Here is a 24,175-nt window from a genome sequence, read left to right on the forward strand (position 1 = left end):
AATTTATGCAACTTATAAACGAGAAGCTAGTGTTAGACTGGTTAGCTACCATTTTTCAATTCTCATAAGAATACGAGAAAAAATTGGCCAAATTAAAAAGGAAATAGAGCATAAGTTTATGCTGACTAGAGCTAGGGTTTTATTCGTGCTCTGCTAGGATTTATTCGTGCTCTGCTAGGGTTTCAAAACATTGCCCATAGGGTTTCACCAGCACAATTGGTAATTGACAATCACAATACACCAAAAATTTTCTCATTCTTTATTCTACCAGCATGGATGCATTAGGAGGCAATCAACAACATATAGGAGAGGAAGACAAGGAGAATACAGACGAGGTGGTGGTGCTTGAGGAAGAAGATATCTCTGAAGGCTTGCACGCATGCCTAAGGAGTTTGAATGGGAGAATATTTGCTGATCGCAACTTTTCAACAGGCACAATGCAAGGGGCTATGACTACAATATGGGGTAGACCGGAAGGATTGCAAGTTGTAGACAAAGGCAAGAATCAATTCCATTTCTTCTTTGATAAGGATACAGACGTTGCACGAGTTGAACGAGGTTCCCCTTGGCTATTTAAGAACTTTATCCTCCATGTTGTGAGATGGAAGGAAGATCCGATGGAAGGCAAAAATGCTATATCTACTTTTCCAATTTGGGTACAAATATGGGGCTTGCCAGAACAGTTTAAAACAATTGAAGTTGGACGTAAACTTGGTAGGAAGATTGGAAGCGTTATTGATGTTGGATTATATGAGGTGCGAGGGAAAGAAACTCGAATTATTAAAGCCAAGGTAGAGATGGAAGAGGATAAGAGGTTGAGAGATTCGATGAAGATCACTGGACCAAATCAAAAATTGATCGAAGTAGGACTCCGATATGAAAGGCTGGGAACATTCTGCACCTACTGCACGCTTCTAGGACATGATTCCAAGCATTGCCAACAGCTGTTGGATGACACTGCGAGTGACAGTGTTAGAAAAGAAGCTATTGGAGAATGGGTGAAGGCAGATCAAGTAGGAAGGAGAATTGAGAGTAAATCGAATACAGACTCGTCTTATGCTAGAGCTCCTGGTTCATCGACCCCTAAACCAAGGAAGAAACCAGCTCCCTCTTGGCTACTGGAGAATTTTGCTGATTTAAATATAAAAGGGGACAAGGAACAGGTGAGGAAGACCACCAATCCTAATTTAATGACTGAAGAGGAAGAAAATAGTTTCTTAGCTGATGCTTTGAAGGCTCCAACAGATACCATTACAAGTGATATTCTGTAGAAAAGACACATCCCAATGAATACTGAAGAGAATATGATTACTATGGGCGAGGCTAAGGAGGACAGAGGAGGAAAGTAAAGTATCAATCAACTTGCTAGGCAAACGAGGAGCCATGAGGAGACCCACACTGGCTATAAAAGGGGTATATTGGTAAGGAAAATAGTGGCAGTGGTGCACGAAATTGTGATCATCAAAAATGGCGCCAAAGACTTGGAGCTCTCAAACGTGAATCACACTTTGTCACAATTCCGCACAACTAACCAGCAAGTGCATTGGGTCGTCCAAGTAATACCTTACGTGAGTAAGGGTCGATCCCACGGAGACTGTTGGCTTGAAGCAAGCTATGGTCATCTTGTAAATCTCAGTCAGGCGGATTCAAATGGTTATGGAGGATTTGATAATTAAAAGATGAATAAAACATAAAATAAAGATAGAGATAGAGATACTTATGTAATTCATTGGTAGGAATTTCAGATAAGCGTATGAAGATGCTTTGTTCCTCCTGAACCTTTGCTTTCCTATTGCCTTCTTCCAATTATTCATACTCCTTTCCATGGCAAGCTTTATGTTGGACATCACCGTTGTCAATGGCTACTTTCCGTCCTCTCAGTGAAAATGTTCTATGCACGCTGTCACCGCACGGCTAATCATCTGTCGGTTCTCGATCATGTTGGAATAGGATCCATTGATCCTTTTGCGTCTGTCACACGCCCAACACTCGCGAGTTTGAAGCTCGTCACAGTCATCCCTTCCCAGATCCTACTTAGAATACCATAGACAAGGTTTAGACGTTCCGGATCTCAAGAATGGCCGCCAATAATTCTAGCCTATACCACGAAGGTTCTAATCTTAGATTAGAAACCCAAGAGATACACATTCAAGCTTGTTTGCATGTAGAACGGAAGTGGTTGTCAGAAACGTGTTCATAGGTGAGAATGGTGATGAGTGTCACATAATCATCACATTCATCATGTTCTTATGTGCGAATGAATATCTTAGAGAAGAAGTAGGCGTGAATTGAATAGAAAAACAGTAGTACTTTGCATTAATTCATGAAGAACCGCAGAGCTCCACACCTTAATCTATGGTGTGTAGAAACTCCACCGTTGAAAATACAAAAGTGATAATGGTGGTCATTGGCTTCGGCCCCAGAGAGGGAACCCGAAGAACCAAGATGAAAATACAATAGTAAAAGGTTCTATTTATAATACCAGTAGCCTAGGGTTTACAGAAATAAGTAATTAATGTAGAAATCTTCTTCCGGGCCCACTTGGTGTGTGCTTGGGCTGAGCATTGAAGCTTTCACGTGTAGAGGCTTTTCTTGGAGTTAAACGCCAGCTTTTGTGCCAGTTCGGGCGTTTAACTCCAGCTTTTGTGCCAGTTCTGGCGTTTTGACGCCAGAATTCTTAAGCTGACTTGGAACGCCGATTTGGGCCATCAAATCTTGGGCAAAGTATAGACTATTATATATTGCTGGAAAGCCCAGGATGTCTAATTTCCAACGCAATTGATAGCGCACAAATTGGGCTTCTGTAGATCCAGAAAATCCACTTCGAGTGCAGGGAGGTCAGAATCTAACAGCATCTGCAGTCCTTTTTCAGCCTCTGAATCAGATTTTTGCTCAGGTCCCTCAATTTCAGCCAGAAAATACCTGAAATCACAGAAAAACACACAAACTCATAGTAAAGTCCAGAAATGTGATTTTTAAATAAAAACTAATAAAAACATAATAAAAACTAACTAAAACATACTAAAAACGTACTAAAAACAATGCCAAAAAGCGTATAAATTATCCGCTCATCACAACACCAAACTTAAATTGCTACTTGTCCCCAAGCAACTGAAAATCAAATAGGATAAAAATAAGAGAATATACAATGAATTCCAAAAACATCTATGAAGATCAGTATTAATTAGATGAGCGAGGCTTTTAGCTTTTTGCTTCTGAACAGTTTTGGCATCTCACTTTATCCCTTGAAGTTCAGAATGATTGGCATCTATAGGAACTCAGAATCCAGATGGTGTTATTGATTCTCCTAGTTAAGTATGTTGATTCTTGAACACAGCTACTTTATGAGTCTTGGCCGTGACCCAAAGCATTTTGTTTTCTAGTATTACCACCGGATACATAAATGCCACAGACACATAACTGGGTGAACCTTTTCAGATTGTGACTCAGCTTTGCTAGAGTCCCCAATTAGAGGTGTCCAGAGCTCTTAACCACACTCTTTTTTCTTTTGGACCACGACTTTAACCGCTCAGTCTCAAGTTTTCACTTGACACCTTCACGCCACAAGCACATGGTTAGGGACAGCTTGGTTTAGCCGCTTAGGCCAGGATTTTATTCCTGTGGGCCCTCCTATCCACTGATGCTCAAAGTCTTGGATCCCTTTTTTATTTCACCCTTGCCTTTTGGTTTAAAGGGCTATTGGCTTTTTCTGCTTGCTTTTTCTTTTTCTTTCTTTTTCTCTCTCTTTTTTTTCGCATATATATATTTTTTTTCTGCAAGCTTTTCACTGCTTTTTCTTGCTTCAAGAATCAATTTTATGATCTTTCAGATTATCAAATAACATTTCTCCTTTTCCATCATTCTTTTAAGAGCCAACAATTTTAACATTCATGAACAATCAAATTCAAAAATATGCACTATTCAAGCATTCATTCAGATAACAAAAAGTATTGCCACCACATCAAAATAATTAATCTGTTATAAAATTTGAAATTCATGCACTTCTTTTTCTTTTTCAATTAAAAACATTTTCCATTTAAGAAAGGTGATGGATTCATTTTCATTGCTTTAAGGCATAGACACTTAGACACTAGTGATCATGTAATAAAGACACAAGCATAAATAAACATAAAGCATAAAAATTCGAAAAACAGAAAATAAAGAACAAGGAGATTAAAGAACGGGTCCACCTTAGTGATGGCGGCTTGTTCTTCCTCTTGAAGATCTAATGGAGTGCTTGAGCTCCTCAATGTCTCTTCCTTGTCTTTGTTGCTCCTCTCTCATAACTCTTTGGTCTTCTCTAATTTCATGGAGGAGGATGGAATGCTCTTAGTACTCCACCCTTAGTTGTCCCATGTTGGAACTTAATTCTCCTAGGGAGGTGTTGATTTGCTCCCAATAGTTTTGTGGAGGAAAATGCATCCCTTGAGGCATCTCAGGGATTTCATGATGAGGAATTTCCTCATGTCCATAAGTGGGATCTTTTGTTTACTCCATCCTTTTCTTAGTGATGGGCTTATCCTCATCAATGAGGATGTCTTCCTCTATGTCAATTCCAGCTGAATTGCAGAGGTGACAAATGAGATGAGGGAAGGCTAACCTTGCCAAAGTAGAGGACTTGTCCGCCACCTTGTAGAGTTCTTGGGATATAACTTCATGAACTTCTACTTCCTCCCTAATCATGATGCTATGGATCATGATAGCCCAATCTATAGTAACTTTAGACCGGTTGGTAGTGGGAATGATTGAGCGTTGGATAAACTCCAACCATCCCCTAGCCACGGGCTTGAGCTCATGCCTTCTTAGTTGAACTGGCTTCCCTCTTGAATCTCTCTTCCATTGAGCGCCCTCTTCACAAATGTCTATGAGGACTTGGTCCAACCTTTGATCAAAGTTGACCCTTCTAGTGTAGGGGTGTGCATCTCCTTGCATCATGGGCAAGTTGAATGCCAATCTTACATTCTCCGGACTAAAATCTAAGCATTTCCTCCGAACCATTGTAAGCCAATTCTTTGGGTCCGGATTCACACTTTGATCATGGTTCTTGGTGATCCATGCATTGGCATAGAACTCTTGAACCATTAAGATTTCAACTTGTTGAATGGGGTTGGTGAGAACTTCCCAACTTCTTCTTCGAATCTCATGTCGGATCTCTGGATATTCATTCTTTTTGAGCTTAAAAGGGACCTCAGGGATCACCTTCTTCTTGGCCACAACTTCATAGAAGTGGTCTTGATGCACCCTTGGGATAAATCTCTCCATCTCCCATGACTCGGAGGTGGAAGCTTTTGCCTTCCCTTTCCTCTTTCTAGAGGTTTCTCCGGCCTTAGGTGCCATAAATGGTTATAGAAAAATAAAAAGCAACGCTTTTACCACACCAAACTTAGAAGGTTTGCTCGTCCTCGAGCAAAAGAAGAAAGAAGAGAGCAGAAGAAGAAGAAATAGAGGAGATGGAGGGGGCTTAGTGTTTCGGCCAAGGGGGAGAAGTAGTGTGTATGTTGTGTGAAAATGAAGGAGTGAAGATGGGTTTATACAGGAGTGGAGAGGGGGGTATGGTTCAGCCATTATGGGTGGGTTTGGGTGGAAAAGTGGTTTGAATTTGAATGGTGAGGTAGGTGGGGTTTTATGAAGGATGGATGTGTGTGGTGAAGAGAATGGTGGGATTTGATAGGTGAGGGGTTTTTGGGAAAGAGGTATTGAGGTGATTGGTGAATGGGTGAAGAATAGAGAGAGTGGAGGGGTAGGTGGGGATCCTGTGGGGTCCACAGATCCTGAGGTGTCAAGGATATCTCATCCCTGCACCAAGTGGCGTGCAAAAATGCCCCTTTCTGCCATTCCTGGTGTTAAACGCCAGGCTGCTGCCCATTTCTGGCGTTTAACGCCAGCGTCTTGCCCATTCCTGGCGTTAAACTTCAGTCTGGTGCCCATTTTTGGCGTTAAACACCCAGAATAGTGCCAGACTGGGCGTTTAACGCCCACTCTGCTACCCTTACTGGCGTTTAAACGCTAGTAAGTTTCTCCTCCAGGGTGTTCTGTTTTTAATACTGTTTTTTCTTCTGTTTATGCTTTTTCAATTTTTTTTGTGACTTCACATGATCATTAACCTGCAGAAAATATAAAATAACAAAAGAAAATAGAAATTTAACATAGATAATTAAAGATTGGGTTGCCTCCCAACAAGCGCTTTTTTAATGTCAATAGCTTAACAGTGGGCTCTCATGGAGCCTCACAGATGTTTAGAGCAATGTTGGAACCTCCCAACACCAAACTTAGAGTTTGAATGTGGGGGTTCAACACTAAACTTAAAGTTTGGTTGTGGCCTCCCAACACCAAACTTAAAGTTTCGTTGACTGTGGGGGCTCTATCTGACTCTGTATTGAGAGAAGCTCTTCATGCTTCCTCTCCATGGTTACAGAGGGATATCCTTGAGCTTTAAACACAAGAGAGTCTTCATTCACTTGAATGATCAATTCTCCTCTGTCAACATCAATTACAGCTTTTACTGTGGCTAGGAAGGGTCTGCCAAGGATGATGGATTCATCCATACACTTCCCAGTCTCTAGGATTATGAAATCAGCAGGGATGTAGTGGCCTTCAACCTTTACCAAGACATCCTCTACAAGTCCATAAGCCTGTTTCCTTAAATTGTCTGCCATCTCTAGTGAGATTCTTGCAGCTTGTACCTCAATGATCCCTAACTTCTTCATTACAGAGAGAGGCATGAGGTTTATGCTTGACCCTAGGTCACACAGAGCCTTCTCAAAGTTCATGGTGCCTATGGTACAAGGTATTGAGAACTTTCCAGGATCTTGTCTCTTCAGAGGTAATTTCTGCCTAGTCAAGTCATTCAATTCTTTGGTGAGCAAGGGGGTTTATCCTCCCAAGTCTTATTACCAAATAACTTGGCATTTAGTTTCATGATTGCTCCAAGGTACTTAGCAACTTGATCTTGAGTAACATCTTCATCCTCTTCAGAGGAAGAATACTCATCAGAGCTCATGAATGGCAGAAGTAAATTCAATGGAATCTCTATGGTCTCAGTGTGAGCCTCAGATTCCCATGGTTCCTCATGAGGGAACTTCTTGGAGGCCAGTGGACGTCGAGTGAGGTCTTCCTCAGTGGTGATCACTGCCTCTTCCTCCTCTCCAAGTTCGGCTGTGTGGGTCATGTTGATGGCCTTGCACTCTCCTTTTGGATTCTCTTCTGTATTACTTGGAAGAGTACTAGGAGAGAGTTCAGTAATTTTCTTACTCAGCTGACCTACTTGTGCCTCCAAATTTCTAATGGAGGACTTTGTTTTAGTTATGAAACTTTGAGTGGTTTTAATTATATCAGAGACTACAGTTGCTAAGTCAAAGTGGATCTGCTTAGAATCCTCTGTCTATTGCTGAGAAGATGATGGAAAAGGCTTGCTATTGCTAAACCTGTTTCTTCCACCATTACTGTTGTTGAATCCTTGTTGAGGTCTCTGTTGATCCTTCCATGAGAGATTTGGATGATTTCTCCATGAAGGATTATAGGTGTTTCTATAGGGTTCTCCCATGTAATTCACTTTTTCCATTGCTGGGTTCTCAGGATCATAAGCTTCTTCTTCAAATGAAGCTTCTTTGGTACTGCCTGTTGCTACTTGCATTCTAGACAGACTCTGAGAAATCATATTGACTTGTTGAGTCAATATTTTGTTCTGAGCCAATATGGCATTCAGAGTATCAATCTCAAGAACTCCTTTCTTCTGATTTGTCCCATTATTCACAGGATTCCTTTCAGAGGTGTACATGAATTGGTTATTTGCAACCATTTCAATGAGTTCCTGAGCTTCTGCAGGTGTCTTCTTCAGATGAAGAGATCCTCCAGCAGAGCTGTCCAATGACATTTTGGACAGTTTAGTCAGACTATCGTAGAAGATACCTATGATGCTCCATTCTGAAAGCATGTCAGAAGGACACCTTCTGATCAATTGCTTGTATCTTTTCCAAGCTTCATAGAGGGATTCACCTTCCTTCTGTCTGAAGGTTTGGACTTCTACTCTAAGCTTGCTCAATTTTTGAGGTGGAAAGAACTTTGCCAAGAAGTCATTAACTAGCTTTTCCCAAGAGTTCAGGCTTTCTTTAGGTTGTGAGTCCAACCATGTCCTAGCTCTATCTCTTATAGCAAAGGGAAAAATCATAAGCTTGTAGACCTCGGGATCAACCCCATTAGTCTTGACAGTGTCATAGATTTGCAAGAATTCAGCTAAGAATTGATGAGGATCTTCCAATGGAAGTCCATGAAACTTGCAATTCTGTTGCATTAGAGAAACTAATTGAGGCTTAAGCTCAAAATTGTTTGCTCCAATGGCAGGGATAGAGATGCTTCTCCCATAGAAGTCAGGAGTAGGTGCAGTAAAGTCACTAAGCACCTTCCTTGCATTGTTGGTGTTTTCGGCTGCCATGGCTTCTTCTTGTTTGAAAAGCTCTGTTAGGTCCTCTACAGAGAGTTGTACTTTAGCTTCTCTCAGCTTTCTCTTCAAGGTCCTTTCGGGTTCAGGATCAGCCTCAACCAGAATGTCTTTGTCCTTACTCCTGCTCATATGAAAGAGAGAAGAAGAAAGTATGGAATCCTCTATGTCACAGTATAGAGATTCCTTGAGGTGTTAGAGGAAAAGAAGAATAGAAGGAGAAGGTAGATATAAGAGAATTCGAACTTATCAAGAAGGATAGAGTTCGAATTGCACCTTGAGGAGGAGTGTTAGTCCCTTAAATAGAAGGATGTGAGAAGAGGGGAAGAATTTTCGAAATTAAAGTGAAAGTTTTTGAAATAATTAAAAGAAAATTTGAAAATTTGGTAAAGGATTTTCGAAAATTAAGATTGGGAAAGAAATTAAGTGATTTTTGAAAAAGATTTTGAAATTAGAAATCAAAAAGATATGATTGAAACTTAATTTTGAAAAAGATGTGATTGAAAAGATATGATTGAGAAGATATGATTGAAAATCAAATTAAAAAGAGAAAGTTTTAAAATTAAAGTTGATTACTTGACTAACAAGAAATTAGAAGATATGATTCTAGAATTAAAACTTTTGATCCTTTCTTAATAGGCAAGTAACAACTAGAAAATTTTGAATTGAATTATTCATTGTAGCAAGGATTTTCGAAAATAGTAATAAATAAAAAATTGAAAAGAAATTGATTTTGAAAAGATATGATTGAAAAGATATGATTTGAAAAAGATTTGATTTTGAAAAATTATGAAAATTTGGAAAAGATTTGAATTAAAAACAAAATCTTCCCTCTAGTGTCATCCTGGCGTTAAACGCCCAGAATGGCATCCATTCTGGCGTTTAGCGCCCAAAATCCTACCTTTTTGGGCGTTTAACGCCCAGCCAGGGTACCCTGGCTGGCGTTTAAATGCCAATTTTCCTTCATCAATGGGCGTTTTGAATGCCCAGCTTTTTCTGTGTAATTCCTCTGCTGAATGTTCTGAATCTTCAATTCTCTGTGTTATTGACTTGAAAAGACACAATTTTGAAAAAATTTTTGAATTTTTTTTTTGAATTTTTAATGATGAGAAACAATAGAAATGCAACTAAGATCAAATAAACAATGCATGCAAGACACCAAACTTAGAAGTTTGTATACTAAGGACTTTAACAATTTGAAAATGCATGTAAGAAACAACAAAAGACACAGAATAAGAGAAACTAAAGATCAGAGCACTGAAATCATCAAGAACAACTTGAAGATCAATGAAGAACATAATGCATATATTCAAAAAAATGCAAGAAGAATAAAGACATGCAATTGACACCAAACTTAAAAAATTGATATTAGACTCAAACAAGAAACATAAAATATTTTTTATTTTTATGGTTTTATAATTTTTTTTTGTGATTTTTCGAAAATTGAGTGGAAAAGAAAATAATGGGATTCAAAATTTTTAATAAGAGTTCCAAGAATCATTGCAATGCTAGTCTAAGACTCCGGTCCAGGAATTAGACATGGCTTACTAGCCAGCCAAGCTTTCAATGGAAGCTCCGGTCCAAAACACTAGACATGGCCAATGGCCAGCCAAGCTTTAGCAGATCATTGCTAACAACAGCAAAATTGATAGAAATCAACAAGCTCTTGTGATGATAAGTTGAAACCTCGGTCCAATAAGATTAGACATGGCTTCACAGCCAGCCAGACTTCAACAGATCATCATGAAACTCTAGAATTCATTCTTAAAAACTCTGAGGAACAAAATAAAAAAAAAAATTTATAAAAAAATTTCGAAAATAAAAAGTAAAATTACCTAATCTAAGCAACAAGATGAACCGTCAGTTGTCCAAACTCGAACAATCCCCGGCAATGGCGCCAAAAACTTGGTGCACGAAATTGTGATCATCGACAATGGTGCCAAAGACTTGGAGCTCTCAAACGTGAATCACACTTTGTCACAATTCCGCACAACTAACCAACAAGTGCACTGGGTCGTCCAAGTAATACTGATGAGCGGATAATTTATATGCTTTTTGGCATTGTTTTTAGTATGTTTTTAGTATATTTTAGTTAGTTTTTATTATATTTTTATTAGTTTTTAAATAAAAATCACTCTTCTAGACTTTACTATAAGTTTGTGTATTTTTCTGTAATTTCAGGTATTTTCTTGCTGAAATTGAGGGACCTGAGCAAAAATCTGATTCAGAGGCTGAAAAAGGACTGCAGATGCTGTTGGATTCTGACCTCCCTGCACTCAAAGTGAATTTTCTGGAGCTATAGAAGCCCAATTGGTGCGTTCTCAATTGCGTTGGAAAGTAGACATTCTGGGCTTTCCAGAAATATATAATAGTTTATACTTTGCCCAAGATTTGATGGCCCAAACAGGTGTTTCATGTCAGCTCAAGAATTCTGGCGTTTAACTCCAAAACTGGCACAAAAGATGGAGTTAAACGCCCAAACTGGCACAAAAGCTGGCGTTTAACTCCAAGAAAAGTCTCTACATGAAAATACTTCAATGCTCAGCCCAAGCACACACCAAGTGGGCCCGAAAGAAGATTTCTGCATTAATTACTGATTTCTGTAAACCCTAGGCTACTAGTTCTCTATAAATAGGACCTTATACTTTTGATCTTTTGAGAAGTCTTATGCGATCTTAGAAACGTTTGAAGGTTGGCCATTCGGTCATGCCTAGACCTTGTTCTTATGTATTTTCAACGGTGGAGTTTCTACACACCATAGATTAAGGTGTGGAGCTCTGTTGTTCTTCATGAATTAATACAAAGTACTATTGTTTTTCTATTCAACTCAAGTCTATTTCTTCTCCAAGATATTCATTCGTTCTTCAAATTGATGAATGTGATGATTCGTGACACTCATCATCATTCTCACCTATGAACATGTGCTTGACAACCACCTCTGTTCTACTAGCAATGGCTTGAATGCGTATCTCTTGGGTTTCTAATCTAAGATTGGAACCTTCGTGGTATAGGCTAGAATTATTGGCGGCCATTCCTGAGATCCGGAACGTCTAAACCTTGTCTGTGGTATTTTGAGTAGGATCTAGGAAGGGATGACTGTGACGAGCTTCAAACTCGCGATTGTGGAGCATGTGACAGACGCAAAAGGATCAATGGATCCTATTCCGACATGATCGAGAACCAACAGCTGATTAGCCGATGTTGTGACAGAGCATCAGGACCATTTTCACTGAGAGGACGGGATGTATCCATTGACAACGGTGATGCCCAACATAAAGCTTGCCATGGAAAGGAGTATGAATGATTGGAAGAAGGCAATAGGAAAGCAGAGGTTCAAGGGGAACAAAGGATCTTCATACGCTTATCTGAAATCCACCAATGAATTACATAAGTATCTCTATCTTTATTTTATGTTTATTTTCATCACCTTAAACTCCATAACCATTTGAATCTGCCTGATTGAGATTTACAAGATGACCATAGCTTGCTTCAAGCCGACAATCTCCGTGGGATCGACCCTTACTCACGTAAGGTTTATTACTTGGACGACCCAGTGCACTTGCTAGTTAGTTGTGCGGAATTGTGACAAAGTGTGATTCACATTTGAGAGCTCCAAGTCTTTGGCGCCATTGTTGATGATCACAATTTCGTGCACCAAATTTTTGGCGCCGTTGCCAGGGATTGTTCGAGTTTGGACAACTGACGGTTCATCTTGTTGCTTAGATTAGGTATCTTTTCTTCAGAATTTTTAAGAATGAATTCTAGAGTTTCAAGGTGATGTTCCCACCATCACAAAAGCTGATTGATTCTCATCAATTTAGCTATTGAATGTAATGTCCTGCTAAAGCTTGGCCAAACATGTCTAATCCTTTTTAGACTGAAGCTTTAGACTAACATTGCATGATTCCTAGAATTCTTATTAAAAGTTTTGATTCTCTTTATTTTCTTTTCTATATAATTTTCGAAAAAAATACAAAAAAATTTTAAAATCATAAAACCAAAAATATTTTATATTTCTTGTTTGAATCTATTGTCTAATTTTAAGTTTGGTGTCAATTGCATGTCTTTATCCTTCTAATTTTTGAAAATTTATACATATTGTTCTTCATTGATCTTCAAGTTGTTCTTGATGATTTCATTGCTCTGATCTTCAAATTCTCTTGTTTTGTATGTTTTGTTGTTTCTTACATGCATTTTTACATTGTTATAGTCCTTAGTATACAAACTTTTAAGTTTGATGTCTTACATGCATTGTTTATTTGATCTTAGTCGCATTTTTATTGATTCCCATCATAAAAAATTCAAAAATATTTTTTTAAAACTATGTCTTTTCAAGTCAATAATACAGAGAATTGAAGATTCAGAACATTCAGCAGAGGAATAAAACAAAAAAAGCTGGGCGTTCAAAACGCCCAGTGAAGAAGGAAAACTGGCGTTTAAACGCCAGCCAGGGTACCTGGCTGGGCGTTTAACGCCCAAAAAGGTAGAGATTTGCCGTACGTGAGACTTCCGCATCATACGGCTCCGCCCCGAGCTTCCGTCGTCGGCCCTTGTCATTAGACCACTATCTATGCATGTATATTAAGCCTTTCGACATGGTCTTCTCTCTCTTTCCTATTGCTATTGGGATCCCTTTCATATTCATATTCAATAAATAGATTGCCTCTATCCATTTCTCCCTCTCTACTTCAAAGGGCGGGGAGGTAGGATGGGAGACCCACATGCCCACTTCTCCTTCCCTGCCCCATTTCTGGGACGGGCCTCGTTCTTATTTATTTGAGGGCTCAAAATGACACTAGAGGGAAGATTTTGTTTTTAATTCACATTTTTTTCAAGTTTTCATAATTTTTCAAAATCAAATCTTTTTCAAATCATATCTTTTCAATCATATATCTTTCAAAATCAATTTCTTTCTATTTTATATTTATTTTTACTATTTTCAAAAATCCTTGCTTCAATTCAAGATTTACTTCAAAAATTTTCAAGTTGTTACTTGCCTATTAAGAAAGGATCAAATTTTAAATTTTAGAATCATATCTTTTAATTTCTTGTTAGTCAAGTAATCAACTTTAGTTTTAAAACTTTCTCTTTTTAATTTGATTTTCAATCATATCTTCTCAATCATATCTTTTCAATCACACCCTTTTTCAAAATTAATTTTCAATCATATCTTTTTAATTTCTGATTTCAAAATCTTTTTCAAAAATCACTTGATTTCTTTCTCAATCTTAGTTTTCGAAAACCAATTACCAAATTTTTAAAATCTCTTACTTTAATTTCGAAAATTTCTTCTCCTCTTCTCACATCCTTCTATTTAAGGGACTAAGACTCCTCATCAAGGTGCAATTCAAACTCTGTCCTTCTTGATAAGTTCGAATTCCCTCTTCTCCACCTCCTCCTTCTATTCTTCTTTTCTTCTGACACTTCAAGGAATCTCTATACTGTGACATAGAGGATTCCATACTTTCTTGTTCTCTTCTCTTTCATATGAGCAGGAGCAAAGATAAAAGCATTCTTGTTGAAGCTGATCCTGAACCTGAAAGGACCTTGAAGAGAAAGCTAAGAGAAACCAAAACACAACTCTCTTTAGAGGGCCTAACAGAGCTCTTCAAAGAAGAAGAAACCATGGTAGCCGAAAACAACAACAATGCCAACAATGCAAGGAAGGTGCTTGGTGACTTTACTGCACCTACTCCTGATTTCTATGGGAGAAGCATCTCTATCCCTGCCATTGGAGCAAACAACTTCGAGCTTAAGCCTCAATTAGTTTCTCTAATGCAACAGAATTGCAAGTTTCATGGACTTCCATTGGAAGATCCTCATTAGTTCTTAGCCGAGTTCTTACAAATCTGTGACACTGTCAAGACCAATGGGGTTGACCCTGAAGTCTACAGACTTATGCTCTTTCCTTTTGCTGTAAGAGACAAAGCTAGAACATGGTTGGATTCACAACCTAAGGAAAGCCTGAACTCTTGGGAAAAGCTAGTCAATGCCTTCTTGGCAAAGTTCTTTCCACCTCAAAAATTGAGCAAGCTTAGAGTGGAAGTCCAAACCTTCAGACAGAAGGAAGGTGAATCCCTCTATGAAGCTTGGGAAAGATACAAGCAATTGATCAGAAGATGTCCTTCTGACATGCTTTCTGAATGGAGCATCATAGGTATTTTCTATGATGATCTGTCTGAACTATCCAAGATGTCATTGGATAGCTCTACTGGAGGATCTCTTCATCTGAAGAAGATGCCTGCAGAAGCTCAGGAACTCATTGAAATGGTTGCAAATAACCAATTCATGTACACTTCTGAAAGGAATCCTGTGAATAATGGGACAACTCAGAAGAAAGGAGTTCTTGAGATTGATACTCTGAATGCCATATTGGCTCAGAATAAAATATTGACCCAACAAGTCAATATGATTTCTCAGAATCTATCTGAAATGCAAGCAGTAACAGGCAGTACTAAGGAAGCTTCCTCTGAAGAAGAAGCTTATGATCCTGAGAACCCAGCAACGGAAGAGGTGAATTAAATGGGAGAACCCTATGGAAACACCTATAATCCTTCCTGGAGAAATCATCCAAATCTCTCATGGAAGGATCAACAGAGACCTCAACAAAGTTTCAACAACAATAATGGTGGAAAAAACAGGTTTAGCAATAGCAAGCCTTTTCCATCATCTTCTCAGCAACAAATAGAGAATTCTAAGCAAAGCCACTCTGACTTAGCAACCATTGTCTCTGATCTAATTAAAACCACTCAAAGTTTTATGATTGAAACAAGGTCCTCCATTAGAAATTTGGAGGCATAAGTGGGTCAGCTGAGTAAGAAAATTACTGAACTCCCTCCTAGTACTCTCCCAAGCAATATAGAAGAGAATCCAAAGAGAGAGTGCAAGGCCATAAACACGTCTCACATGGCCGAACCTGGAGAGGAGGAAGAGGCAGTGATCTCCACTGAGGAAGACCTCAATGGACATCCACTGACCTCCAAGGAGTTCCCTAATTAGGAACCATGGGAATCTGAGGCTCATTCTGAGACCATAGAGATTTCATTGAATTTACTTTTGCCTTTCATAAGCTCTGATGAGTATTCTTCCTCTAAAGAGGATGAAAATGTCACTGAAGAGCAAGTTGCTAAGTATCTTGGAGCAATCATGAAGCTAAATGCCAAGTTATTTGGTAATGAGACTTAGGAGAATGAACCTCCATTGCTCATCAAAGAACTAAATGACTTGACTAGGCAGAGATTACCTCAAAAGAGACAGGACCCTGGAAAGTTCTCAATCCCTTGTACCATAGGCACCATGACCTTTGAGAAGGCTCTGTGTGACCTAGGGTCAAGCATAAACCTTATGCCTCTCTCTGTAATGGAGAAGCTAGGGATCATTGAGGTACAAGCTGCAAGAATCTCACTAGAGATGACAGACAATTCAAAGAAACAGGCTTATGGACTTGTAGGGGATGTCTTGGTAAAGGTTGAAGGCCAGTACATCCCTGCTGACTTCATAATCCTAGAGACTAGGAAGTGTATGGATGAATCTATCATCCTTGGCAGACCCTTCCTAGCCACAGCAAAAAACTGTGATTGATGTTGACAGAGGAGAATTGATCATTCAAGTGAATGAAGACTCCCTTGTGTTTAAAGCTCAAGGATATCCCTCTGTAACCATGTAGAGGAAGCATGAAGAGCTTCTCTCAATACAGAGTCAAACAGAGCCCCCACAGTCAAACTCTAAGTTTGGTGTTGGGAGGCCACAACCAAACTCTAAGTTTGGTGTTGAACCCCCACATTCAAACTCTAAGTTTGGTGTTGGGAGGTTCCAACAATGCTCTGAACATCTGTGAGGCTCCATGAGAGCCCACTGTCAAGCTATTAACATTAAAGAAGCGCTTGTTGGGAGGCAACCCAATTTTTACTTATCTATATTAAATTTCTATTTTTCTTTTGTTATTTTATGTTTTCTGTAGGTTGATGATCATGTGAAGTCACAAAAATAATTGAAAAAGCAAAAACAAAGTGAAAAACAGAATGAAGAATAGAACATCCTGGAGGAGACAGTTACTGGCATTTAAACGCCAGTAAAGGTAGTAGAATGGGCGTTAAACGCCCAGTCTGGCACCATTCTGGGCGTTTAACGCCAGAAAAGGGCACCAGACTGGCGTTTAACGCCAGGAATAGGCAAGAAGCTGGCGTTAAATGCCAGAAATGGGCAGCAGCCTGGCGTTTAATGCCAGGATTGGCAAAAAGGGGCGTTTTGCACGCCACTTGGTGCAGGGATGAGATATCCTTGACACCTCAGGATCTGTGGACCCCACAGGATCCCCACCTACCCCACCACTCTCTCTCTTCTTCACCCATTCACCAATCACCTCAATACCTCTTCCCCAAAAACCCCTCACCTATCAAATCCCACCATTCTCTTCACCACTCACATCCATCCTTCATAAAACCCCACCTACCTCACCATCCAAATTCAAACCACTTTTCCTTCCAAACCCACCCATAATGGCCGAACCAAACACAACCCTCTCACTCTTATATAAACCCATCTTCACTCCTTCATTTTCACACAACCTAAACACCACTTCTCCCCCTTGGCCGAAACACAAAGCCCACTCCATCTCCTCTATTTCTTCTTCTTCTACTCTCTTCTTTCTTCTTTTGCTCGAGGATGAGCAACCTTCTAAGTTTGGTGTGGTAAAAGCTAAAGCTTTTTGTTTTTCCATAACCATTTATGGCACCAAAGGCCGGAGAAACCTCTAGAAAGAGGAAAGGGAAGGCAAAAGCTTCCACCTCCGAGTCATGGGAGATGGAGAGATTCCTCTCAAGGGTGCATCAAGACCACTTCTATGAAGTTGTGGCCAAGAAAAAAGTGATCCCCGATGTCCCTTTCAAACTCAAAAAGAATGAGTATCCGAAGATCCGACATGAGATCCAAAGAAGAGGTTGGGAAGTTCTCACCAACCCCATTCAACAAGTCGGAATCTTAATGGTTCAAGAGTTCTATGCCAATGCATGGATCACCAAGAACCATGATCAAAGTGTGAACCCGGACCCTAAGAATTGGCTTACAATGGTCCGAGGGAATTACTTAGATTTTAGTCTGGAAAATGTAAGGTTGGCATTCAACTTGCCTATGATGCAAGGAGATGCACACCCCTACACTAGAAGGGTCAACTTTGATCAAAGGTTGGACCAAGTCCTCATGGACATCTGTGAAGAGGGCGCCCAATGGAAGAGAGATTCAAGAGGGAAGCCGGTTCAACTAAGAAGGCATGACCTCAAGCCCGTGGCTAGCGGATGGTTGGAGTTCATCCAACGCTCAATCATTCCCACTAGTAACTGGTCCGAAGCTACTATAGACCGGGCTATCATGATATATAGCATCATGATTGGAGAGGAAGTAGAAGTTCATGAGGTTATATCCCAAGAACTCTACAAGGTGGCGGACAAGTCCTCTCCTTTGGCAAGGTTAGCCTTCCCTCATCTCATTTGTCACCTTTGCAATTCAGCTAGAATTGACATAGAGGAAGACATCCTCATTGATGAGGACAAGCCCATCACTAAGAAAAGGATGGAACAAGTGAGAGAACCTCACCAAGAGCATGAGGAAACTCCTCATCATGAAATCCCTGAGATACCTCAAGGGATGCATTCTCCTCCACAAAACTATTGGGAGCAAATCAACACCTCCCTAGGGAAATTAAGTTCCAACATGGGACAACTAAGGGTGGAGCACCAAGAGCATTCCATCCTCCTCCATGAAATTAGAGAAGACCAAAGAACCATGAGAGAGGAGCAACAAAGGCAAGGAAGAGACATTGAGGAGCTCAAGCACTCCATAAGATCTTCAAGAGGAAGAACAAGCCGCCATCACTAAGGTTGACCCGTTCTTTAACTTCCTTGTTCTTTATTTTCCTGTTTTTCGGAAATTATGCATTATGTTTATCTTTGTTTGTGTCTTTATTACATGATCATTAGTGTATATGCCTTAAAGCTATGAAAATGAATCCATCACCTTTCTTAAATGAAAAATATTTTTAATTGAAAAAGAAAAAAAAAGTGCATGAATTTCAAATTTTAAAATAGTTTAATTAATTTGATGTGGTGGCAACACTATTGTTCTTCTGAATGAATGCTTGAACAGTGCATATTTTTGAATTTGATTGTTTATGAATGTTAAACTTGTTGGCTCTTGAAAGAATGATAGGAAAAGGAGAAATGTTATTTGATGATCTGAAAAATCATAAAATTGATTCTTGAAGCAAGAAAAAGCAGTGAAAAGCTTGCAGAAAAAGGATATATGCGGAAAAAAAAGAAAAAAGAAAAAAGAAAGAAAAAAAAGAAAAAGCAAGCAGAAAAAGCCAATACCCCTTTAAACCAAAAGGCAAGGGTGATAAAAAGGATCCAAAGCTTTGAGCATCAGTGGATAGGAGGGCCCACAGGAATAAAATCCTGGCCTAAGCGGCTAAACCAAGCTGTCCCTAACCATGTGCTTGTGGCGTGAAGGTGTCAAGTGAAAACTTGAGACTGAGTGGTTAAAGTCGAGGTCCAAAGCAAAAAGAGTGTGCTTAAGAGCTCTGGACACCTCTAATTGGGGACTCTAGCGAAGCTGAGTCACAATCTGAAAAGGTTCACCCAGTTATGTGTCTGTGGCATTTATGTATCCGGTGGTAATACTGGAAAACAAAATGTTTAGGGTCACGGCCAAGACTCATAAAGTAGCTGTGTTCAAGAATCAACATACTAACTAGGAGAATCAATAACACTATTTGGATTATGAGTTCCTATAGATACCAATCATTCTGAACTTCAAGGGATAAAGTGAGATGCCAAAACCGTTCAGAGGCAAAAAGCTAAAAGCCCAGCTCATCTAATTAATACTGATCTTCATAGATGTTTTTGGAATTCATTGTATATTCTCTTCTTTTTATCCTATTTGATTTTTAGTTGCTTAGGGACAAGAAACAATTTAAGTTTGGTGTTGTGATGAGCGGATAATTTATACGCTTTTTGGCATTGTTTTTAGTATGTTTTTAGTATATTTTAATTAGTTTTTATTATATTTTTATTAGTTTTTAAATAAAAATCACTCTTCTGGACTTTACTATGAGTTTGTGTGTTTTTCTATAATTTCAGGTATTTTCTTGCTAAAATTGAGGGACCTGAGCAAAAATCTGATTCAGAGGCTGAAAAAGGACTGCAGATGCTGTTGGATTCTGACCTTTCTGCACTCAAAGTGGATTTTCTGGAGCTACAGAAGCCCAATTGGCGCGCTCTCAATTGCGTTGGAAACTAGACATCCTGGGCTTTCCAGCAATACATAATAGTTCATACTTTGCCTAAGTTTTGATGGCCCAAATAGGCGTTCCAAGTCAGCTCAAGAATTCTGGCGTTTAACTCCAAAACTGGCACAAAAGCTGGCGTTTAACTCCAAGAAAAGTCTCTACACGAAAATGGTTCAATGCTCAGCCCAAGCACATACCAAGTGGGCCCGGAAGAAGATTTCTGCATTAATTACTGATTTCTGTAAACCCTAGGCTACTAGTTCTCTATAAATAGGACCTTATACTTTTGATCTTTTGAGAAGTCTTATGCTATCTTAGACACGTTTGAAGGCTGGCCATTCGGCTATGCCTAGACCTTGTTCTTTTGTATTTTCAACGGTGGAGTTTCTACACACCATAGATTAAGGTGTGGAGCTCTGTTGTTCTTCATGAATTAATACAAAGTACTATTGTTTTTCTATTCAACTCAAGTCTATTTCTTCTCCAAGATATTCACTCGTTCTTCAACTTGATGAATGTGATGATCCGTGTCACTCATCATCATTCTCACCTATGAACATGTGCCTGACAACCACCTCTGTTCTAATAGCAATGGCTTGAATGCGTATCTCTTGGGTTTCTAATCTAAGATTGGAACCTTCGTGGTATAGGCTAGAATTATTGGCGGCCATTCCTGAGATCCAGAACGTCTAAACCTTGTCTGTGATATTCTGAATATGGTATAGGCTAGAATTATTGGCGGCCATTCCTGAGATCCAGAACGTCTAAACCTTGTCTGTGATATTCTGAGTAGGATCTGGGAAGGGATGACTGTGACGAGCTTCAAACTCGCGATTGTGGGGCGTGTGACAGACGCAAAAGGATCAATGGATCCTATTCTGACATGATCGAGAACCGACAGCTGATTAGCCGATGTTGTGACAGAGCATCAGGACCATTTTCACTGAGAGGATGGGATGTAGCCATTGACAACGGTGATGCCCAACATAATGCTTGCCATGGAAAGGAGTATGAATGATTGGAAGAAGGCAATAGGAAAGCAGAGGTTCAAGGGGAACAAAGCATCTTCATACGCTTATCTAAAATCCACCAATGAATTACATAAGTATCTCTATCTTTATTTTATGTTTATTTTCATCACCTTAAACTCCATAACCATTTGAATCCGCCTGACTGAGATTTACAAGATGACCATAGCTTGCTTCAAGCCGACAATCTCCGTGAGATCGACCTTTACTCACGTAAGGTTTATTACTTGGACGACCCAGTGCACTTGCTGGTTAGTTGTGCGGAATTGTGACAAAGTGTGACTCACGTTTGAGAGCTCCAAGTCTTTGGCGCCATTGTTGATGATCACAATTTCGTGCACCAAATACCTTACGTGAGTAAGGGTCGATCCCACGGAGACTGTCGGCTTGAAGCAAGCTATGGTCATCTTGTAAATCTCAGTCAGGCGGATTCAAATGGTTATGCAGGATTTGATAATTAAAAGATGAATAAAACATAAAATAAAGATAGAGATAGAGATACTTATATAATTCATTGGTAGGAATTTTAGATAAGCGTATGAAGATGCTTTGTTCCTCCTGAACCTCTGCTTTTCTATTGCCTTCTTCCAATCATTCATACTCCTTTCCATGGCAAGCTTTATGTTGGGCATCACCGTTGTCAATGGCTACTTCCCGTCCTCTCAATGAAAATGTTCTTTTGCGTCTGTCACACGCCCAACACTCGCGAGTTTGAAGCTCACAGTCATCCCTTTCCAGATCCTACTCAGAATACCACAGACAAGGTTTAGACGTTCCGGATCTCAGGAATGGCCGCCAATAACTCTAGCCTATACCACGAAGGTTCTAATCTTAGATTAGAAACCCAAGAGATAGACATTCAAGCTAGTTTGCATGTAGAATGGAAGTGGTTGTCAGGCACGCGTTCATAGGTGAGAATGGTGATGAGTGTCACATAATCATCACATTCATCATGTTCTTGTGTGCGAATGAAAATCTTAGAGAAGAAGTAGGCGTGAATTGAATAGAAAAACAGTAGTACTTTGCATTAATTCATGAAGAAAAGCAGAGCTCCACACCTTAATCTATAATGTGTAAAAACTCCACTGTTGAAAATACAAAAGTGATAATGGTGGTCATTGGCTTCGGCCCCAGAGAGGGAACCCGAAGAACCAAGATGAAAATACAATAGTAAAAGGTCCTATTTATAATACTAGTAGCCTAGGGTTTACAGAAATAAGTAATTAATGCAGAAATCTTCTTCCGGGCCCACTTGGTGTGTACTTGGATTGAGCATTGAAGCTTTCACGTGTAGAGGCTTTTCTTGGAGTTAAACGCCAGCTTTTGTGCCAGTTTGGGCGTTTAACTCCAGCTTTTGTGCCAGTTCTGGCGTTTTGACGCCAGAATTCTTAAGCTGACTTGGAACGCCGGTTTGGGCTATCAAATCTTGGGCAAAGTATAGACTATTATATATTTCTGGAAAGCCCAGAATGTCTACTTTTCAACGCAATTGAGAGCGCGCCAATTGGGCTTCTGTAGCTCCAGAAAATCCACTTCGAGTGCAGGGAGGTCAGAATCCAACAACATCTGCAGTCCTTTTTCAGCCTCTGAATCAGATTTTTGCTCAGGTCCCTCAATTTCAGCTAGAAAATACCTGAAATTACAGAAAAACACACAAACTCATAGTAAAGTCCAGAAATGTGATTTTTAAATAAAAACTAATAAAAACATAATAAAAACTAACTAAAACATACTAAAAACATACTATAAACAATGCCAAAAAGCGTATAAATTATCCGCTCATCGGGCAGCTGAAAGAGGCCCTATTTGGAGGAAGCCTCATGTGGTAATAAGGAGGTGGAGGGTGCCAGCCGTCAATTGGCATCCAAAACCTCATGAAGATCTTAAGTTGGAACTGTCGGGGTTTGGGGAGACCCCTGACAATCCAAAATCTTAAAGGGATTTGTCGATCCCACTCCCACGAGGTGGTATTTATTTGTGAAACTAAGAATCAACCTCGAATGGTGGAAAGGACACTACGGGCATGCAGGTTTGAGTCTTGGAGAATTGTGAGCCTGATTGGGGTAGCGGGAGGCTTAGTCTTGGCTTGGAAGGAAGGGGTGGAAGTGCAAATCGTCTCGAAGAAAGAGTACTACATTGCTGTCACGGTCAAAGACTTGTCTAATGGACTGAATTGGGGCTTAATTGGTGTTTACCTTAACACAAATGAACAAGTTAGAGCTGGTCAATTCCAGGAGCTGTCAGCTACTATACAGCAAATGCAAAATGAAATGATTGTGATGGGAGATTTCAATGCCATCGTTAGTCAGGAGGAGAAAAGGGGTGAAGGGTTGAAATCTTGGTCCTCTATTTCAAATTTTAATAACTTTATTGATGGAAGTAGCTTGATGGATCTTGGTATGGTAGTTAGGAATTTCACTTGGTCCAATAAAAGGAGAGGAGAAAAGCAGATTTTGGAAAGATTAGACCGTGTTTTGGTAAGCAACAGTTGGCTGCACACGTTTCCTACTAATACAGTGACTAGGATACAGGAAAATGGATCTGATCATGCCCCCTTATTATTGGATACCAGTCCTCAAATTGAAAAATCTAAACGCAGGTTTAAGTTCCAACAGAGATGGTGTGGGGTCGAGGTGATTAGAGGGGTTATTACTGAGGCCTGGAACTCCTACTTTGAAGGTTCTGCGATGTTTGTTCTAGCTCAAAAACTGAAACTCTGCAGACATCGTCTTGTGCAATGGCAGCAAATATCCAAATTCAACTCTAAAGCTTATATCGAGGAGATTCTCAAAAAACTAGAAGAGCTTAGAGAGACAGGGATTAATGGAGGAATTGAGGTTGAGGAGCTGGAAAATATGCTAGAGGACACTTATGGTAGGGAGGAGAGCTACTGGAAAGAGAAGTCTCGGATAAAATGGCTGAAGGAAGGGGATAATAACACTAAATTCTTCCACCAATCCTTTCAATCATGGGTTCGTCGTAATAAAATCTGGAAATTAGAATGGAATGATGGGAGCTTTGCTACCTCTCGAGCTGATATAGCCTTAGTTGCAGAAGAATATTTTAGAGATATATTTTCTTCTACCAACTCAACTGATCCGGAAGTGGAATTTGAAGACTTTCTTCCCAAAGTTTCTTCAGCCATGAATAGAAGACTACTATGGCCAGTTTCCCTAGAATAAGTCAAACGGGCTGTGTTTAGTGTGCACTCTAAAAGTGCACCCGGTGATGATGGGTTCACAACAAAATTATTCCATTATTACTGGGACATCGTGGCTGGGGATGTGTTTAGAGCAGTGAGAAGCTTCTTTATTGGAGGTAGAATACTCAGGAGTTTCAACCACACACAGATCTGTTTAATCCCAAAGGTTCCGAATGCTATAAACATGACACAGGTCAGGCCAATTAGCTTATCTTCTGTGGTTTATA

The 24,175-nt window shown here is 39.7% G+C and overlaps 2 protein-coding genes and 1 non-coding gene across 3 annotated transcripts; 2 read left to right on the forward strand and 1 right to left on the reverse strand.

The window, feature by feature from the left end:
* The first annotated feature begins 272 nt into the window (after positions 1–272).
* LOC112769846 (uncharacterized) lies at positions 273–1,271 on the forward strand. Its single transcript, XM_025814305.1, has one exon. It carries the CDS (start codon positions 273–275, stop codon positions 1,269–1,271), a length of 999 nt encoding a protein of 332 aa, XP_025670090.1.
* Positions 1,272–14,467: 13,196 nt separating this feature from the next.
* On the reverse strand, positions 14,468–14,575 carry LOC112773555 (small nucleolar RNA R71). Its single transcript, XR_003188100.1, has one exon. It is a non-coding gene; the product is annotated as a small nucleolar RNA R71 (small nucleolar RNA).
* Positions 14,576–22,746: 8,171 nt separating this feature from the next.
* Positions 22,747–23,928, forward strand: LOC140181339 (uncharacterized). The gene has a single exon (XM_072224878.1). The coding sequence runs from the start codon at positions 22,747–22,749 to the stop codon at positions 23,926–23,928; it is 1,182 nt and encodes a 393-aa protein (XP_072080979.1).
* Positions 23,929–24,175: the final 247 nt, after the last annotated feature.

The sequence above is a fragment of the Arachis hypogaea genome, chromosome 18, assembly GCF_003086295.3.
Source record: "Arachis hypogaea cultivar Tifrunner chromosome 18, arahy.Tifrunner.gnm2.J5K5, whole genome shotgun sequence".
Taxonomy (NCBI): domain Eukaryota; kingdom Viridiplantae; phylum Streptophyta; class Magnoliopsida; order Fabales; family Fabaceae; genus Arachis; species Arachis hypogaea.

What these genes read in the sequence shown, in the direction of transcription:
- LOC112769846 (XM_025814305.1), top strand. Translation starts at nt 273, where the DNA reads ATGGATGCATTAGGAGGCAATCAACAACATATAGGAGAGGAAGACAAG.
- LOC140181339 (XM_072224878.1), top strand. Translation starts at nt 22,747, where the DNA reads ATGGTGGAAAGGACACTACGGGCATGCAGGTTTGAGTCTTGGAGAATT.